Source organism: Rattus rattus, chromosome X (genome assembly GCF_011064425.1).
Source record: "Rattus rattus isolate New Zealand chromosome X, Rrattus_CSIRO_v1, whole genome shotgun sequence".
Lineage (NCBI taxonomy): Eukaryota > Metazoa > Chordata > Mammalia > Rodentia > Muridae > Rattus > Rattus rattus.
In genome coordinates, this window is record NC_046172.1 from 94,276,594 (window position 1) to 94,296,558 (window position 19,965).

The 19,965-nt window shown below is 39.1% G+C and overlaps 1 protein-coding gene across 1 annotated transcript in view; it reads right to left on the reverse strand.

The window, feature by feature from the left end:
• The window catches only part of Gucy2f (guanylate cyclase 2F, retinal), a 92,977-nt gene that overhangs the window by 39,104 nt on the left and 33,908 nt on the right, over positions 1 to 19,965 (reverse strand). The window contains exons 4-8 of the mRNA XM_032890124.1: positions 18,853 to 19,207; positions 17,409 to 17,493; positions 13,660 to 13,756; positions 8,263 to 8,394; positions 892 to 981 (exon numbers count right to left, since the gene is read on the reverse strand). Coding sequence (XP_032746015.1) covers positions 892 to 981; positions 8,263 to 8,394; positions 13,660 to 13,756; positions 17,409 to 17,493; positions 18,853 to 19,207 — 759 coding nt within the window. The remainder of the gene's footprint in view (positions 1 to 891; positions 982 to 8,262; positions 8,395 to 13,659; positions 13,757 to 17,408; positions 17,494 to 18,852; positions 19,208 to 19,965) is intronic.

The following is a 19,965-nucleotide window of genomic DNA, read 5'->3' on the forward strand; positions in this document are numbered from 1 at the left end:
AATGAGAAATGGGCTGTTTCAGCTGCCTTTGGTCCTCTCGAATTTATCTCCAATTATTTTCCCTTCAGCTCCAGGCACCAAAATCCTATGTAACAGAAATACCATATCATGATATTTCATCTGAACTTTTAGGACACACCTTGTTCCCCACAGGTCATACCCCTTGTTTCCTTTCTTTTCTCACTTGCACTTGGTCTGCATACAGACGGTCCTCATTCAGATTTGTTGGAACGATTTGCCTGCTTTGCAGATGTGGATAAATTTACTATTACTAGTGTTTGAAAGAACCAAAGACAATATCCACAAATCTTTTATAGACTCCAATCCAAGTTCAAGGAGGAGACAAGAATTTAAATGGCTTAAAAGAGATAATGCCTGACTTATTTATAGGCTGCTTTCTTAAGTAAACCATCCAAGGACACTTTGAACATAGCTAGTGGAGTTAGGAAAATAACCATATTCTAAACAATAATTAGCAGGTGAGTCTTCAAGGTCTGAAAAAATGGGCTTGTGAATGATTATGATATGCTTAGTTGATAATTATCTTAATAGGCATCATTTTATAAAGAAGTTATAAGCCAGGAATTTGCAAGAAGTATTGTATATATTGTCTCTTAATTCTCTTCCCAGCATAGCAGGGATCGTAGTAAACAGACATTTTGCAAACAGAAACCTGAAGGCTCAGGGCTCAAGTTAAGGAAGCTCCTTCTTTGATTCAGAGTAAGCGTCTTTCATTTTGACTTCGCCACTGTGTCACAGGATTGTACCAATCTCACAATAACAACTGTGTACTTGCTCTAGGTTTGTAAGACTGTCTCCTACCTACCGGCAGTTCTTGGAAGAAAGAAATTTATTTCAATAGGAATATATATAAATGAGGGGTTCTCATACCATTTCAAACACATCACTTGCACTTGATTTGATAGACTTAATGTCCCCAAAATCTCCAGGAGGGAACTTTTTCAGCCATACCCAGTCACCCTGGAAAGAAAAGGGAAAGAAAGCTGATGAGATACAGTCGTGAGCAGCCAGAGCAAGGTCTCTCCCACATAAAAGACTAAGAGTAAGAATACCAATAAGAACCGATGTCTTTTTCTCCTTCCCCATCCCCTACCCCGTGGAAACTCTGTATTCTAAGTTGAAATGAACTCACGCAAAGAAGTTAAAGTTAAAAGTGTCAAAGTACGGCGAGCAGGACAACAACCCACTGGGATAGAGATCCCAGGAAATGCATGGATACCACTCTGAAACGACTTCCTTAACTAACCGCAGAAAGGGTCAGGTCATTTCAGTTATTCATAGCTAAGTGATGTAGCACACGGCTTGCTTCGATTAATGGCGATGGTCTGTGATTGCAATTTCCACTGCCTTGAGGTGCCTGTAGTAGGAGATGCAAGGCAGGAGATGGAGTGCCAGGGAGGTTTGCAGCATTTACCTTGATTCATTTTGCTTTCCTGTGACAGACCATGGGGGCGGAGGTGGGGCCTCTCTCCCACATTAAACCTGAACTGACTGATTTAAATGTAGATTAAACATTTTTTTATTTTGATTCATACATGTGCCGCCATAGTAAGAGGTCATCTAGACCCTTTCAAAAGTCTATTCCCAACTTTTCCCATTTGTAATCATTTTATCTTTCTGAGTTTCAATGTCTGTGGGTAGAGTGTGATAATTTGATACATGTGTAAAGATCAAATCTAAGTAATTAGCATTGATTCTTAACTTTTGAAACACAAAACTACAATTTCTATGGTCGCTGTCAATTCAAACTCAATTATTTCATTGTCTTCCTTCAGTTCACTGCGGGCACCTGATAATTTTCTTCTGCATGCATAGCCTGAAGGAGTCATCGGTCATCAAGACCTACTTAGTTCTGTCCAACCAAAAATAAATTAAAAGCAATATAAATAGAGATTCCTTTTTCTCTGTGATAATGGTAATGTCTTACACTGTGCTCCCTGGTTTTCAAAGTGCCTGCACGTCTATTACCTATAGCCTGGAGATTTCATTTCTGGCTGCACCTACTTGTCACCAAGTAGAGATAATAAAGCAGAGAGCTCTGTGCTATCGAATTGTGAAAATAGGAATGTGTAACCATCCTCTTATTAAGGAATATACCCAGCTATCGCAGCTCATCTGGAAAGCTGTCAGAGGCAAAGGGTAATGGTAGCTATAGGCATCTCAGTAACTCCCCCACACTCTGTTACAAAGCCTCTCCTAGGCAAGGAGTTCAAAGCCCCGTTCAACTAGGAAATGACTCTAGGAGACCTTGCAGAGCTGGACAATCTAGGAGAGGCAAGGTCCTTGCCCATGAAGCTTAGCAAGGCACCGTAGCATTGGTGGTTGGCTGTACCAGAATGGTCAAAGTGTGACCCCGGACCAGCTGCATCAGGGTCAGCTGGGAACTGTTCAGAGGCACCAAATAATTGAGTTCCACAGAACACCTAAGTAATTGTAAGGTGTAGGAAAGGGACCTGCCGTGTGAATGTTATAGACTCTTCTTTGTATCTCTAATCCATGTTCAAGCTTGCAGCCTACTGTCCAGCCGTTTCCCTTGCCTTATCTCTACGATGCTCCCTTCATTCACAGCCTTTCCACTGACCTCACGCTAAGCCTCTCTTATCAAATTCTGCTCTCAGGCAGAGATCTAAAACTCATTCACAGAAGTCAAGAGGACCTGCCATGAGATTAACAGTTTTATTTTTTTCAAAGGATTTTATCCTTTACAGCCATCAAAGGTTAAGCCTTAAGCCGATAGAACAAAAGTCTAACTGGAATTCTTCAAAATGAGACAATGGAGAATATACACTGGTGGGTGAAAGAGCTTTCTCAGCTTTCTGGCAACTGTCACTTGGCCGTTAGTAACTACCAGCTGCTATGGCACCATAGTGCTAATTAGCTAATGATGTTTTCCCTCAGGTGTAAAAAGACCAGGGTAATTTTTTGAGTATATAATTGTGCACTCTGTTTTGGGGCAGCAGCCTAAATGCATGTGCTTTTTACAAGCATGCATGTTCCACACTTGCGTTTACTCACACCACACCCTGGTCACCAGGGAGCACATCTCAATGGCAGTGTGTGCATTCTGATATCACCAAGCTCTCCCTGCCAAGGGAAGCCTCTTTTAGGAGGGGTAGAGTGGTGCTATCAGGGTGGAAGAAAGAAACTTTGCTCTGGGTTCCAAGAAAAACACAACCTAAAGGAATTTCAGAAGTATACTCAAAATAATAACTGAGTAATGTGCATAATTAATAGGTAATTGTGGTGTAGATGGTATAGACATAGATGTGACGCTTGACACCCCACCCAAAACTAGTCTGGGAAACCAGAATGCCTACATCTCCTTCTGTACAACTCACAGTTGAGTTAGAACATGTCAGCGTGAATGTGATGTCCTCATATGGTGTATGTCCGCTCTGACCACCTTGTAGATTATACATGATACCTCCTTAGTGGAGTTTAATCAGACACATAGGTTGGCCTTCTATTTGGTCTACTCATGCCATGATAGCTAACAATGGGTTTTCCTGTCAAATTATTAAATTTGAGAGCTGGAAAGGGTCTTATGTACACCTGACTCAGTCTCATATGTCCATAAAGAACCCAGGAGCTAAAACTACACCAATATCTTTCCAAGCCCAGTCCACTCCTCTTTTTCTCTGTCAGGCTTCCTGTGTTTGGAGGATTTGGTTGTTTAAATTTTAACTCTCTCACATACTCCATAAGGAAATTTTTACTGAGTCCGTGTGCATCTTCACTCATGAAAAATGAGGGAGAAGGAGGAAATGGGCAGTTTTATCTTCACCACACACGGGCTAAATAGCTTTGTTTTGGTCTCTTAAAACAGAATGATAAAATATTTCACTTATCACTTGCTTTTTAATTAAGAAAAAGAAACATCAAATTCTACTTGGGAAAGTTTTCTGAAGTAATTTAAAGTCTATCTGTTTTTTCAGTAAGGCCATTGTGAATTAACTTAAACAAGAGAGCAAGGTCTTAAGCATGACTCGGCTTCTAGCCTTAGCATATCCATTTAACTGGCCTTGTCTTCACCTTCCCGGCCTTTCTAATCACATTTACCTGGTAATTTATAAAGGCTTTTTAACTTTACTGACCTATACTTCTGTGATGAGAGACCATGGCTGGGGGGAAAGAAAGAGGTTAAGTGTTACAGGAAGGAGGAAAAAGCAAAAGCTCAGAGAAAGATAAACAAGTGCATAGAGAAAGGAGAGCCAAGCAGGAGTCCGTAGGGTGAGGCTGAGAGTTGAAAAGTATCAAAAAATGAAGCAGAAGATGAATTGAATTCAGGGACTTGTCCATGATTTGAGTCAAGATTGCATCGCTTCCTACCTCATCTCTCCAGTCCCACCTTCTATGGTTATTAGAGCAGATCATCTGCTGTTGTTGTTTTCTCCCCAATGGTCAGCTCATCTGGCTCTCCTGCCTGTATTCAAAAGGTATCTATGGAAGGCTATATATCTGTACACGAATTAGAATACATATATGTGTCATTGTAGGACAATTTATGGAACCACCTAGAAACACCCATCTTTGGCTAGTTAGCATCTTATCTGGGAATTCCAGGGCTCCCAGGAACAATTCTCTCTCTCTTTTGATTGGTTGGTTGGGATTGTTTCCTTCTTTCTTTGGCTTTAAGTGTGTGTGTGTGTGTGTGTGTGTGTGTGTGTGTGTGTGTGTGTGTGTGTGTGTATGCTCATGGCTGCTCATGTGTGTGTGTTTTCATGTAAGGGAAGTCCATGTGCATGTAGAGGCCAGAAATTAAAGTTGTATCTCTTTGTCAATTGCTCTCTGCCTTATTTTTTGTGAAAGGATCTCTCACTGAATCTAAGGTTGCAAACGAAACTGGCCAGCCAGAAAGTCCCAGGGATATCTACCTGTCTCTACCTCCTCAGTGCTGGGATTATAAACACACACTGTTATACTTAGTTATTTTTTGAATGGTTCTAGAGGATTAAACAAAGTCTTGATGCTTCTGTGGGAAGCAATTTACTGAGTCATCTCCCCAGAAGAGGGTAGCACTATGCAGCTTTTACTTGTTTGGTAATGATGATGTAGCTCAGCCCGTCCTTGTAACAATCCTCCTTACCTAGTCTCACAAGTGTTGGGATTACAAGTATGTATCATCATGCTTGGCTATAGAACAAGTATTGGGAATCTGACTTATTGAAACATAATCTACTGATGGTGGTACTTCAAACAATTTCTAATAAAGGAGCATTTGAGAAAGCTGCTGGATGACATTGTTGTTGTTGTTTTTGTTGTTGTTGTTGTTGTTGTTGTTGTTGCTGCTGCTGCTGCTGCTGTTGCTGTTGCTGTTATTTCCAATTAAAAGGCTCTTGTATCTCAGATATAAATTGAGCACAGCTATTACCATTCTGTAATTTATAAGGTATAAGATACATTTAACACCCAGTCCATCAATTTTGTCAATTAAATAGAACACTCTGTTATCTATCCTAACTTTAAAAAGGCTTATACACCCAAATTTTGTTTCCTGATTAGCTTGTATACTATCTGAAAACTATCTTCTCAAATATATTCTTTCAGTGCTAATTAGACTTGTTGGCTATGAGACTATAAGGGGACTTTCAACCCCATCAGAACTCCAAGAGCGACCAATACTATCTTATTCTTATTCAATTGATTTATACTCCATCTTAGAAACCTCTCGAACCCTAGCCAGGCAGTTTTGTACATTTGTCTTTCTTCCTTTACACTTTATTCTTAGTCTAATATTGACTTCTCTGTGTGGTGTTATTGTTATTAACACCCTTCTGGGGCTAGAGAGGTAGCTCAGAGGTTAAGAGTACTAGTTATTCTTCCAGAGGACCAAGGTTCAAATCCCAGCACCCACATGGCAGCTCAGAACTATTTATAATTCCAGTACCAGGGAATCCAACATTCACTTCTGTACTCTAAGGCCATGCATAGGTGGTGCAGATGTACATGCAGGTAAAACACCCCATACACATTAAAATAAATAAGAAAATATTTTTTAAAAGATCCCAGCTCAGGAATTGACTGAGCAGCAGCCAATTATAAAAAAGCAATCTAACCAGCTCTCTTTTCAACTTCCAAAACACAGAAGTATCTGACAAGATCTTCAAGGCCAGTAACAAGTTTTCTTTTAAATCTTTCTCAATTCTACACTGTAACCTTGTAATCCAACCAAATAAAGCACACTATGATCCAACACATAAATTTGTCCACTGAGTCAGAGAATCATGGCAGACCCATGCCAGATGTGGCCTTAGAAGCATTTCTGTCTAGCAATTGCCACACCTTGCTACACATATCAAAAGCACATCCTTGGACTTAAAAATCTATCAGTGCCTGGTTACAGGTTCCTACGAGCTGAATACCAACAAGACCCAATTGGTGAGAATGAGAGTCTGGGCATAATTTTTTTAATGAGCCCTCAGAATTAAGAACTCATTTCAACTTCTAATTTGGTAAATGAAAATCAAAAGTCATTAATATTCATTTCAGAATCTTAATGGCGAATTGCAACTGTAAAGGTCTAAATTCATTCTGTTTGACATTCCAAAGCTATCCAATCATTTTCACCTTTAGGTTTTCAGAAAGAAGATTCATTAGAACCCCAAGCTCACTTGGAAACAAATCCCCTTTTTCATTTTCATTAAATTATGGTAAAACCCAGAGGTTTTTTTGCTTAAGATTAAGATAAAACCCTCAGGTATACTGAAAGACCATATGCTAGGCTAATTCGGTATGCAGGCCTGGGTAGTACACTTGTGAAATTGGGCAAATTATTTAAAAAAAAAACAGGAATTTATTCATCAAAGTTCTAGAGAGTGAAAAGTTTAAGATCAAGGGACGGTAGATTCAGTTGTTGAGTGAGAGCTGTTGTTTATGTGCAAGATGGTGGTGTCACATCCTTTAAAGTAGAGAAACATTATGTTGTGACATAGTGGAAGGCAGAAAGGCAAGTGGGCCATTGTATGAAGTTTTATTTGTAAGGGCTTTACTCACATTGATTTTATCCCTTTAAATAACTCATCTCACTTTATTGACAGATATTTATTGTACACAGTGAAGGTTTCATAAAAACGAGTTCTTTCGAGAATATTCTGTACCACATTTAGGTCCCCATACCCTACTTCTTCCCCTCTCTCCCAGTAGTCTCCTCCCTTCCCCCAGTCTTTCTTGTACATTCATGTCAAATATCTCTATATATAGCTTATATATTTATAAAATCTAGGATCCATAATGGAGAGAAAAACACATATTTGTCTGAGTCTCACTTTTTCACTGAAAATCTCAAGCTCTTCTAAATGTCATCGTGCTGGTCATTAAAATTTAACACCTAAAGTTTGGAGGGTAATATGTTCAATCCCTAGCAAACCCCCTGTGAATTATTTATTTGATAGAGGAAAATATTCCCTTGGAAAAATCCATTGCAGTCAGCACTGTAAATTCTTCCCTGTTTTAGATTTTCTTTCCATTTACTATTCACAATGAAAGTGTCTACTGCTTCTCAGGACTGTCTTCAAACACAAGGAAACCACACTGGGAAAGCCTCAGTTAGGAGGGACAGAAGGATGGTAGAGTTTCCTCCTTACTGCCTGCTTAACTCTTGCCTGCTGAGAAGAAACCGCTCATCTTTACAAGAGATGCAAGATTTGTTCTGGTTGCCAAATTCCAATATCTAAGAACAATAGGGAGGAGGTGACCTCCCTATTGAAGTTTCAATCTTGAAAGACTGAAACTTCAAAGGGGATTTCTATTTTGTAAAGCAGAAAGTAACCTGTTAGTCCTAAAGATAGTACAGGTGACTAAAAGGAAAGGATTTTTAATGTTTCAGTGCCACCAGACAAACGTAAAGGAAAAGCAACCAGACTTTGACTATTACCTCCAAACACTACCCCACGTATCTGTGTCTCTGGACATCTCAAACCCAAAAAGTAACTCAGAGATTCATTTCTTCTGTTACATAGAGTGCTGAGAGATAATTGGCACATTTTAGCTACTTGCATCTCAAGTCTTTTACACACAAACCTAGTAAATGCACCAAGTTGAAGTATTAATGAAGTTTCAAGTAAGAAGATGAGTTGGGGGGGGAGATCACTGCCAAAAACATCAAACAAGCTTGTAAATGGATGCAGACAGAAAAACTTGCAGGGGGGAAAGCCTCAATATTTTCACCTGAAGACTCTTCATTGGCAGCCTCATTTTAAAACTGAGAAAGCTGCAGATTAAAGAATACTCCAGCTGTCTTACCTGGTAGATTGCTATGTTGGAGTTCTCATAAGTAGCTGGAGTTAAACTACCTGAAGAAAAGGACAGCCTTGGGGACCTCCCACTTTGAACTTCTGAGATAATCTGGAAGCTTACACTGGCACGGCTTCCTCTCTGTGAAAAGATTAGGGGGAAAAGGTTGAACAAAATTGTCATTATTTGAAACTAATACATTCTAATCATTCAGAACCTCTTTTAAGGATGCCATTGGAATCTTACTTAAATCCTATATACCATCAAGGAAAGGTGAACTTCCCATATATTTTAAGTCCCAGATAACTTTCTTGTTTTTTATTGTTTGAAAATAAATATAATCCCATCATTTCTCTCCTTCCTTTTTCTCCCTCCAACACCTTCCTTTGCATCCCCAATTGCTCTTTTCAAATTCATAGACCCTATTTCTTTAGTTGCTAATATATATATATATATGCAATATAAATACATCTATTTATATAGCTATACATTCCTCAATGTATAAATACAACCCTCTCAGTACCTAAATTGTTACTTATTGATTGGTTGCTCGGTTGGCTGGTTGGTTTTTGGTTTGGTTTTGGTTTGGTTGGTTTTTTTGTTTTGTTTTGGTTTTGGTGGGGTTTTTTGGTTTTGTTTTTGAGACAGGGTCTCACTGTGTGGTCCTAGCTGGTTTAGAACTCATAATCTTCCTGTCTCAGCTTCTCAAGAGCTGGATTTACAGGTGTGCAATGTATCATTCCTGGTTCCCAGAAAAATTCGAATTATGGACATGTTACACAAAGAAAAATATTACTGTTGTTAATTTGACATGGAATTCTCATTTTTTAGACTTGACATTTAGACCCCAAAGGTGAAATTAATTTCCAAAATTATCTACTCAATGATTTAGTGAAGAGAACAGTGGGTGTAGAGAAAGCAAAAAAATAGAACTAGGGAATAATTCCAGATCGTGACTCCTAATACTGGCTCCTTTTTATTCTACTCTGCCAAATACCAATGTTCTTTCTGACGGAAGACCTCCCACAGAGCAATTAAGAAGAAACGTAGTAAATGGGTTTAGGCCATGCTAAGTTCGAGACTGAAGTAGGTCAGATCCTTTACTCCTTGATTTTACTTGGATACATATTCCGAAAGAGGGGGATGCAAGCTTCCCACTTGAAAGACAAAATGAAGAGAGTTCCCTGCAATCTGTGTTAACCTTTAAAGATAAGCTTCCATACCCGCAAGTAAGCCGGGAGATATAATTTATGTGAAGATGGAGTAAGTCAACAGGTACCTCAATAGTATTCTCTATATTTCTGTAAATGTCTTTTAAAAGGATTGTAATGAATATAAAGAATTAAATACCCTCATTATTATCTAGGCAAGGACCCTCGCCCAACACTAATATCACCCACAGACTCATTTATCATTAATTACTTTTATTACTAGTAGTCACGGTAGTGTTTTCATTATTTTCAGACAGTCTCACAAAGACTCTATCATGTATTACAGAATGGCCTTAAGAACACAGTCCTCCTGCCCCTGCCTTCCAGGACCAAGGTTATAGGCACATACCACCAATATTCTCTTTTATATATAAGGATGGAACGGACAGCTAAAGAATAAAGGGCTTGAGCAAAGATCTGGTTGTTATACATCCCTATCCTGTGCTCTTACCACATCATGCTTTTTATCAGACTTGCTTGCCAATAAGAGTTAATCTTAAATCATTTCTGATGCTGTGATTACAATGGTCTTTGATCAACTGGTTGCTTTAATCTTGACTTAAGTTCTTTTCCACACCAAGTCCGAAGAAAATGTTCTGAAATGTTAACAGCTCAAGACTTGGGCAACATGTAAGACCTGACTCCTCACATAACCTCTCCATCAACCTGCACTCGCTCAAAGAAAGCAAGGCCAGGGAGCCATCTACTTCCCTTATTTTCACGTCTCAGCAAGAGCACGTAGATATATATTAAGACACAGCCCTCTCTATAAAGGGCAAGGGAGAAAATGATAAATTCTGCCAAAATCCACATACACTTGGATTTCAGCTTCACTTCCTTATAAAATCTTCCTTTTCTGACCTGCCTTCTCCTGACCTGCCAATTTTTCTAGACTGAATCATTTCTGTATTCTCAAAGAGTTTACACTTTCAGACATTCCTTTTGGATGGAATTCTTGGCTTGGTTTCTTGACTGATTAAACACAGCCAGCTGCAAGTTTGTGACTGCAGAGCAATTAAGCAAAATATATGCTTCCCCTATCTGTTCCACTCCGAATCTTTGAGAGAAGCCAAATCCCTAAAATGGACAGAGAGCTATGTTCTTCTGCTTGGGTAATGCCATTCTTTTCCACTTAGACCAAAACACTTAAACAAGCGAACAAGCACCAACATCCCTTAGGGCTATTGATATTTGATGTCTTTTCATTTTTATACTAAAAAGTCACAATGATGTTTTTATTCTCTTCAGGGTCAAAAGGTATGCATAGATGAAATGACCTGTCATCATGAGCACTGTCTCAGACCCTAGGCAATCTGTCTGTCTGACAGTAGCACTAGTGTGCTCTTTGTGGCGTTTTCCAAGTGCTGGCACAATTTTGCAGCACAGGCGAGTTTAAATATTAGTAGATTTCACTAGGCTAATACAAGGTCTATGCATTGGAAAGACCAACTTAGTCCATAATTGGGTATATTTATTGTTTTTGCTACTTTACAGACCAACATCCAGGCAGCTATCAGGAACTGTCAGGTTGACATGAATAATACCAAATTAATAGGAGGTTTGAGAACAGGGTTATATCTTTTGATCAAGACTTCAGTACATTTAATTCCCTTTTCACAAGACTTTATCAGTGATCACATTTCTAGATAAAATATTTTTGACCACCGGACTGAATTATTTTGTCTTGGTATCAAGTTATAGATTGATATTGCCTCAGAGCTTTGGCTTTTGTGTCTGATTCAGTTGGGAAATTCCATACAAAGAATACTGAGGGAAGACCCAGAGTGACTCCCCCACCATAACTGCTAGTCACCTCTGGTAGTTTCAAAAAAACAGAAACCAATTCTTAGTGTGTTTCGGGGCGTGGGTATAGAATACAGCCACAATGATAGTTTTGTCTTTCATCAGTACGTATCTAGGAAGGTGATATTCACCCAACAAAATCATCTAAGGATTTAATCCAGATGATTTTCAGTGGGAAATGAATTAAATAGCTCATCAATTCATTTGACTGACCATACAGGACATTACCACACAATTCCATTTCTCACATAGCCAACAAATTCCATGTAAGTTTTACGATCATTTTTAAGGAACTGAGCAGTTTGCAACCATGATAGCTAAGTTCTCAGATCTGGTGTAGTAAATTGAAACAATATGATGCTTCTTGTATCCTCTTTCTACATCTTGCCACCACTACAAAATATGCGAAGATCAATATCATTATTGCAACCAAAGAGGTTAGCATAAGGAAACACACCAGCTCTCTTAGCAAAATTGTCCCGCACATGCTTTCTTTTCTATACTTCTCTTTAGGCTGTTTCCTCTGCCTAGGGTATCCCTCGGGGCTAGGAAGACAATAGAAAAACAGGATGGAAACTATCAAACCACAGAAAGTTAGTCTTTAATACTAATACTAATACTACTACTAATAATAATAATCCAATAACCAATAACCAAATTTTGACCAATCCCAACTTTTTAAAATATATATTGATACATAATACTTATATAGGTTTGTGGGATACATTATGATGCTATGTTACATACATTGCATATTGCTCAAATCTGGGTAATTAAGCTGCCTATCATCTCAAACATTTATCATTTCTTTGTGATGAGAATATTCAAAACCCCCTATTCTAATTACTTTGTAGTATATCACACAACAGTGTTAGCTTGCAATCACCTTTCTGTAATAAATACCAACACTTACAAGCCAAGTTTTTAAAAAGCTTATAAGTCCAGTTTTTATTTGCAATTTCAAAGCTTACTACTAATTTCTCCTGGGAGGGTCAAAGAAAAGTGATTGATAAATAGTCTGTAATCTGTGACATAGACAAATTCTACCTTCCATTCTTTTAAGACTCAGCTTTGGATATGGTTCTCTGAAAGACTCCTTCTATTGATCTGACTTTTCTAAAGTCCTATTCTATTTCCGGTTCATTTGTACAATTTGGCACGTATTGGTTTCCTTGCAAGATTTCATTGTCTTCAACTTGACTGTAATGCCCTAGGAGGTAAGGGAGATACACACACACACACACACACACACACACACACACACACACACACATAATCTCACAAAATGCATCCCAGACACAGTAGCAGATCCTTACACAGACTACCTACTATAACTCAAATACAACCTGGACTCTCATGTAACTCAACCCTCTTTGATGAGTTGAACTATCTTTCTCCAAACTTTTATTAGTACATTTACTAGTAAAAGCACTGTATTGGGTGTGAGAGGCTAATGTAAAATTTACCTAAAAGGGGTTATAGGAAGTCCAAGCTAAACTCTTGCCCAGAGTGGATTGTATTCACGTTCGGAACAGTTCTAAGTCATCATTATCTGAGATATATCACGAACTATATATGTAATTATAATTAACAATTAATATTGATACATATATCAGGGTATAAAACTGAATAATTGATATGTATACATAATACATGCTGAACAAATGAGTTATTAATATTTTGATATTCTTAAATTATATATATAAAACATTTCTTTTTTAAATGTATTTTTATTTTGTGAATTGGTGTATAGGTGTATGTGTACCTGCTACACACATGCAGGTGCTTGAGGAGGCTCAAAGAGGGTGTTGGACCCACTGGGGCTAGAGTTATAGGTAAGCCACTGGCCTTGGGTGCTGGGAAATAAAGTCAGGTCCTCTGCAAGCACAATACAGCTTTCAAGTGCTCAGCCATAGGTCTAGTCCCCTTTATCATTTCTTTATGTAAATAAACTTTACCTTCCTTTGTCCATTTTCTTTTTCTTTGTCAATTATGCAAGAAGTTGTAAATTACAGTCACCCAAGTGTTCTATAGGATGCTGGAATGTATTCCTCCTGTCTAACTGTATTTTGGTACCATTTATCTAATATCTGACTATTTCCCTGTCTTCTACGCTTCCGACCTTCTGGTGACCATTAGTCCATTCTCCTAATTGTACATATGAGCAGGCTCGTGTGAGCTTGTCTTTCTCTTTCTGGCAAGTGTTCCAAATACAGTATGTATTTTCCTCTTAGACTGTCGGTTGTGAGAGCCTAGCCTTTAATCTCTGCAGCTCATATATTTTACTCTTACAGCAAGTCATAATTGAAAGTAATAAATGCATGCATTCGATGCTAACCTGTAGCTTCTGCCTATGACATGAGACAATACAGCCAGAAAGGGAGCTATTTACCTTACTGCCAAAGTGGGGGTTAATAAATGTCACGTCTTCCAAAGTCAGCAGGATTCTGTTGGGTCCTTTAATCAACTGGATTTTATTTATACGTCGCCTGAAACAAATATGAAACAAGACGGTCAGGGAGGGGATGCTGATGCTTGGTTTTAATAGAGATATATCTATAGGTACACATTATGAATGAAATATATGCATCACATTACATGGATCTTTACCATAATATCTATAGCAACAAACTTAGTTATCACAACTTACAAAGACAAGATTTACACACATGAAAATATTATTGAAGTGGTATCTAAAAAAGAAGCAAGGGTAACGTATAGGGATCCCAGACTAATAAAATGGTGATCTCACAACAGGGGCACATTCCAAGCTCATCCAGCTCATTTTAAGGAGTTCTGCATATGCCTTATTCACCCTACACATCCTAATAATCTTGGAGCCAAAGTCATTGATCCCCAGTTTATAAACAAAAACACATTAAGGAAACAAAGCAAAACAATGAAAACTGTGTGAGATTCCCTAGCCTTAGGCAGAGCTGGAACTGGAATCCTTGGCCCCTGGCTGTAGGCCCAGATTTCTGCCCATAAGACCACTTGTCTCACGAAGTTGCAGGCGCGCGTTGCCAAAGCAACAGGTTGAAAAGTGGGGGAAAAAAATCAGTCAGTGGTTTGCTTTGTCTACATGATTCTATACAAGTGGGCTGGCTGGGTTTTTTTTTCCCCTTTTACTGAATTAGTCTGTTGTCTGAGCATTACACAGACACAGTTTAAACACGAGTCTCTCTAAACATGCCCATTAATTTGCAGGCAATGTTAATTATTTAACACTAATCAATAGAGGTATGGGAGTATATGATGTTTACCTCACACAATCAGGTAGGTCTACCAGGCAACTTAGGCAACTTAAGATCAGGAAGGAACCTTTGTCTGTCTGTCTGTCTGTCTGTCTGTCTGTCTGTCACCCTCCACCTCTTTCTCTTTCTCCTCCCCACTGTCTCTTTCTTTCGTTTCTGTCTCCTATCTCCCCCGTCTCCCTGTCCCTCTCCCTGTCCCTCTCCCTGTCCCTCTCCCTTTCCCTCTCTTTTTCCCTCTCCCTCTCCCCCGTTTCTTTCTTGGTCTGCTCACAGGCTTCTCTCTGACTTTCTTTTTCCATTATTCAATACTGGAATGTGTTCATTGCAAGAGCCAGGGTGAGAGAAACAACCAGTGAATCAAAATGCTTTGCCAAACTGGTCTGAGGAGACGTCTATAACATCACTGTGACTTTAAGTACCAGCAACCCAGTCAATTGTCTTGTGACGTCACTAGTTTGGAAACAAACAATGTGTTTCTCATTGTCTGCCAACAAATATGTCCCTTATCACGGTGGGAGCTGCTACCCAGCAGTGAAAATTAAAAGGATCCTATAGTGACTTCTTGGGTAGAGCACATGAATTTTTGGCAAAGTAAAATATCACTCCCTAACTTATCAGTTTCATATGTGTAGAAAATTGTCTACACATTAAAACAGGCACACCTGTGAAAATAATTGTACTTTGCAATATAGTCTAGTAGAAAGCAAATTGGACTCCCAGTTTGGGAGGGAGGGGTGCAGTACTGATTCTGTCATTAATTAGCAAGGTGCAGGTGACCTTGTATAAATCATTTAACCCCTTCCTGCCTCAATGCCTCCTGTCTAGCTGAATAACACTCCTTATATTCCCTGCCGAAGAGAGTTGTTTTGAAAATCAAATGAGATAATGTATGTGAAAGTGTTCTGAAAAGCAGGAAGCGCTAGGGAAGTATCAGGACTCATTATCATCATTATCATCATTAGTATCAGAAAGCTCAGCAGAGCTTTACAGAAAGGCAATGCAATCTGGTTCGAGGAGTAAGTAGAAAAGAGAAGTTCAAAGGATCCTTTGTTTTGGAGCAGTTAGGTTCTTTGCACGTCTTTTTCTTTTCTGGAAAAAAAAACCTAAACAATCAAAACACACAAAAAAAGGAAGGAACAGAGAGTCACTCTCCTGCAAGTAATCATCTATTACAGAAACTCATCAGCTGCTTGGCTCTTCTGATTGCAGCCGTGGTGGGCAGAGAGAGAGAGAGAGAGAGGAGGCAGCGAAGAGGGCACATCTTTTTATGCTTTGTTAGGTGAGGAACCAAGGACCAAGTGACTCTGGGAAATGATGTGCCTCTCTCTCATCTCTCAGTTTTCTGTGACCACTTGAAGTACCAATTGTCTCAAACTCATTTTCCTCTCCAATCATTTTCCTCTCTAATCATGTCCCTCTCCAATCATGTCCCTCTTCAGTCTTCTTTGCCCTTCCGCTCCGAAGCTCCAAACAAGTCCCCCACCTTTGTGGGCCCACTTTTTTTCTTTTTTTCCTTCTCTTCCTAATGACTAATGGGCTGAATTCACTCAAAACCCAGAGTACCAATCCATTCTGTTTAAAAGACAAGCAAGAATTATCATTTGATTAGGAATAGAAGCAGCTGACTCTGAGTCCATTTTTTACCTTGACATGAAATGGTTAAATAGTGAGTAGAAAGCGCCTGTGACTCCTAAAATCTCCTTGGGTGGGGGTGGGGGTATTATTGGCTATCTATTGTTGCTGAATATCTAAGGATGTTGAATGAATATTAAATTATTTGGCAGCATGTCACATTCAGACCAGACTTGAAAACAGGTCATCAAATTAGTGGACCACCTGTTATACAAGGATTTGAGGGTGGAAGACAGACTTAGTGATGACTATGATGTTGATGAATGAAGAGGGTGGTGTTTAATCCAAGAAAGAACAGTAAAAGTGCGGATTGCAATACAGTGGACTAGAAGCATGGGTGTCCAAATGAAGATCCTGGCTTCTCAGCAATTACCAGGAGAAGTCTACTAAGGGTTTACGTTTTTCCATTTATTGAGTAACTACTGTAAAATCACATACCGAGGTAAGTGCTTTATTCACTTTTACTTATTTATATTTAATTCTGTGTGTATGTATGTATATATGGGTACCCGCATGAGTGCGCTGCCTGTAGAAGCCAGAGGAAGGCATCGCATTCCCTGTTACTGGAATTACAGGCAGTGGTGAGCTACCTGACGTGGGTGCTGAGAGCTACTCAGTACCCAATCTTATCCACTAAGCTATTCTCTCTACACCTTCGAAAGTATTTGTATGTATTCTACATGTATGCATGGTGAGGAGGAAAGAGGAGCTCACATGTGCCACAGCGTGCATTTGTTGGTCAGAGGACAATTTGTGGGGGTTGATTCTCTTGTTTCACCATTGAGGATCATAGGACTCAAACTCAAATCTTCAGACGTCGCAACAATTGCCCTTACACACTAAACGATGAGGCAGGACCAGATATATGACTTAGCACCGCTATGCAAAGAGTTTCGAAAGTCTAAAGTACAGTATTCCAACTCCATCTGCTACCATACCAATTCATGGAGAAGGTGTGGCATATTTAAACAATAATAGAAAGGCTTAAAATCCTGTTCTCTTGTCTAACCATCATATTGATCTACTCATAGGCAACATCACCACTGACAGCACAACTGTGAAAGTTTTTCTTAGCATTATAAAAACATTTCCGTCTTAAATGGGACCAGTAGGGATGGTAAACCACTGTGGAAAAGAAAAGCAGTGGGTCATATAATGGGGCAATTGTACTGAAGCATGACTTCCTGGAAATCAATATTAACAAGGCTGTTGTCGACTTCTATTTTGTATATACAAAAAGAACCCAAAAATGTACCTGATAAAGTACGCAAATCCATTGATAGACAGCAAGGCTAGAAGCAAAGCAAAGCAGACCATCATAGCTAAAGCAGGGTCAATACCTGCTCAGAGGGAGAGAGAAGAAAAAGAACAACATTAAAACAGAAAAAGCAGTAAATTAAGCACACTATAGAGAGACTCCTCATGCTTTCTGGTGACTCTAAAATCAAGCCAGATGTACCTAACCTAATTCCATTTTTTTTCCCACAACATAGTCTGTCTTGTTGACTTTATGGACAAGAAAGCAATTTCACTGTTCTGAAGCAAACCCACTCACCACTCTGACAATAATGAATCTCTTGAATTAAAGCTGACCAGGGTGTTTTCATTGGAAGAAAAAAATGGAAAACTCTGAGTGCATTCATTTATGTAGGAAAGCAATAACATTCTTGAGAATAGGTGTGGTAGCTCACCTGTGAAGTGTAAGTGTTATGTTTTCTATAATAAAAGCCCTTCTTAATCTGAGTCCAATACCTCGTGAATTACATAATACTTGTCCTTCAAGAAGTGAGGTAGGGGCAATTTATGACAATTAGTGCTTTCATAAGCATATAAGTTGGTCTCATGAAATCTAAATGTTAAAATAGACTGCAAATATTTCAAGAGAAAATATTTGATGGTGTGAGTGAAGAGGCAGTTGGATGTGTCATGTTAACGTAAAATCAGAGTCAAACCTTAGTTCAAATAAGTGTACATATTTTTGGAAATGTATAGGCAGGTACTTAAGTCAGAATAACATGGGTACTTCCAAAGGTAAGCACTGGCTGTCAGAGATTTGATGAAGTTTACCTCTTCCAAAAGCTAGGAGAGACCTACCAGCCAATCAAATTGCTGGACTGCTGAGGCACATCAGAATCACTAACTGTGGTCCCTACCCTCGAGGAGCAGTGTAATACATTCAGAGAATGGGGAGCTGCAACCACTACACGAGCAACAAGTAAAAGGTGGTTTTGTGCTCGGCTGTAAGGCAAAGAATTTTAATGAAATGGTAGGCAGTTCAGTGAGGAGATGGTGTAAATATGGCATTCTTGTAGGATCTGACTGACAGACAGAAGTAGGATATACAGGTGATCTTTCTGGTAGAGGACAGCAACCACAGGTCACAGGCAACTAAAGTCAAGGGAGAAAAATGTTTTCCTTTCATTAAAGTAATGTCTTTGGAAAAGATTGAGGCCTCTTTCAGAACCAGTGATCGATTAGCTTTTAAACTGTGAAGGAATCTTTAAGACTAGAAAGTGCCTCTTGTGGCTCTGATTATTTTTAAGTGAAGAAGATAAAGTGCCGAGATGTTTGTACAACCTGAAATACAAATGTCTGCCCTTCTATGAGTGCTTCAATATTAAAATATTCCTTGTCTTAAAGAAGCATCCCTATAGCCCACGATGAACTGAATTGATGACCAGTCGTTTCCCACTCCTTACCTCCTTGGCAGATCTTCCCTTGTGCAAACCAGCATTTTGCATCTGCGCTAGTAGGCCTGCCACCTGGGAAATGAATGGGGGTCCCTCTGAACCTTAGCAGTTCAGTTTCCATGTCCACAGTGTAGGTGCCACGGAGTTCCCATTCTTTCCCATTGGTGTCCAGGATTACGTATTCAGAAATTCCATTTCCATTTGAGTCTGTCCTTATCAACTGGTTGAATCCATAGAACTGCATGTTTCTGGAATGCCGAGCCAGGCTGGCAGCACTAGCCCGTCCATTTTCTTTCAGAGCATTACTCATGGCTTGTGCGATAAAGTAAATTGAATTGTAGATGGTTCCAAACAACGGTGAAACCTATTTTTAAAAATTACAATTATCTTGAGCCCTACTCACCCTAGAGCGATTTTAGAGTATATTCCAAGCTTCTCTTCATTATTATGTGCCACACGTCTGAATGGAGCAGAGCTCTGAAGACCCAGAGGGGGGAAATATTTCTGAGGACTTGCTTGGTTTCTTCCCTGAATTTTTCTGTTTTCCCCCAAGGCCCTAACATCTTTAAATATATCAAATATGACAATTTTACGAGCAAACCAAGTCATATACAGTATATGTTTATGCTACTCAACTAAAAAATGTGATTTAGGATTTAAAAAGAGCACTAAAAACCAAGCATGAAACTAGACAAGGGGAGTTCCGGGAAAATTTACCAGGAAAATTATTGGTGTGCTATGCATGATAAAATCACTCCCTTGCATTACTAGAGTGGTAGGTATATATGACAAGATTGTAAATAATTGGTCACCACAATCCTTGTCTGTGTCATGTCTCCCTGTCTTTGTCCAAAATGCCTAGTCTATTAGACACATACTCCTCAGAGAAAATGGCCACTAGGATAGTTTTAAATGCATATTCACATACTAGATGACTTGAGTTTAAATCAACAAATCCTACATCCAATTGTCTAGGAACGTGGCAAAACTCTTTGGAGAAACCACCATATATCAATAGGTAGGTTACAGAAAATTGAATGCCTATGCCTGCTACAAAATTATTCCGAAGGCATTGGTATTTGTATACCATGCCTGATGTACTATTCATTGTAAGTTATTTTT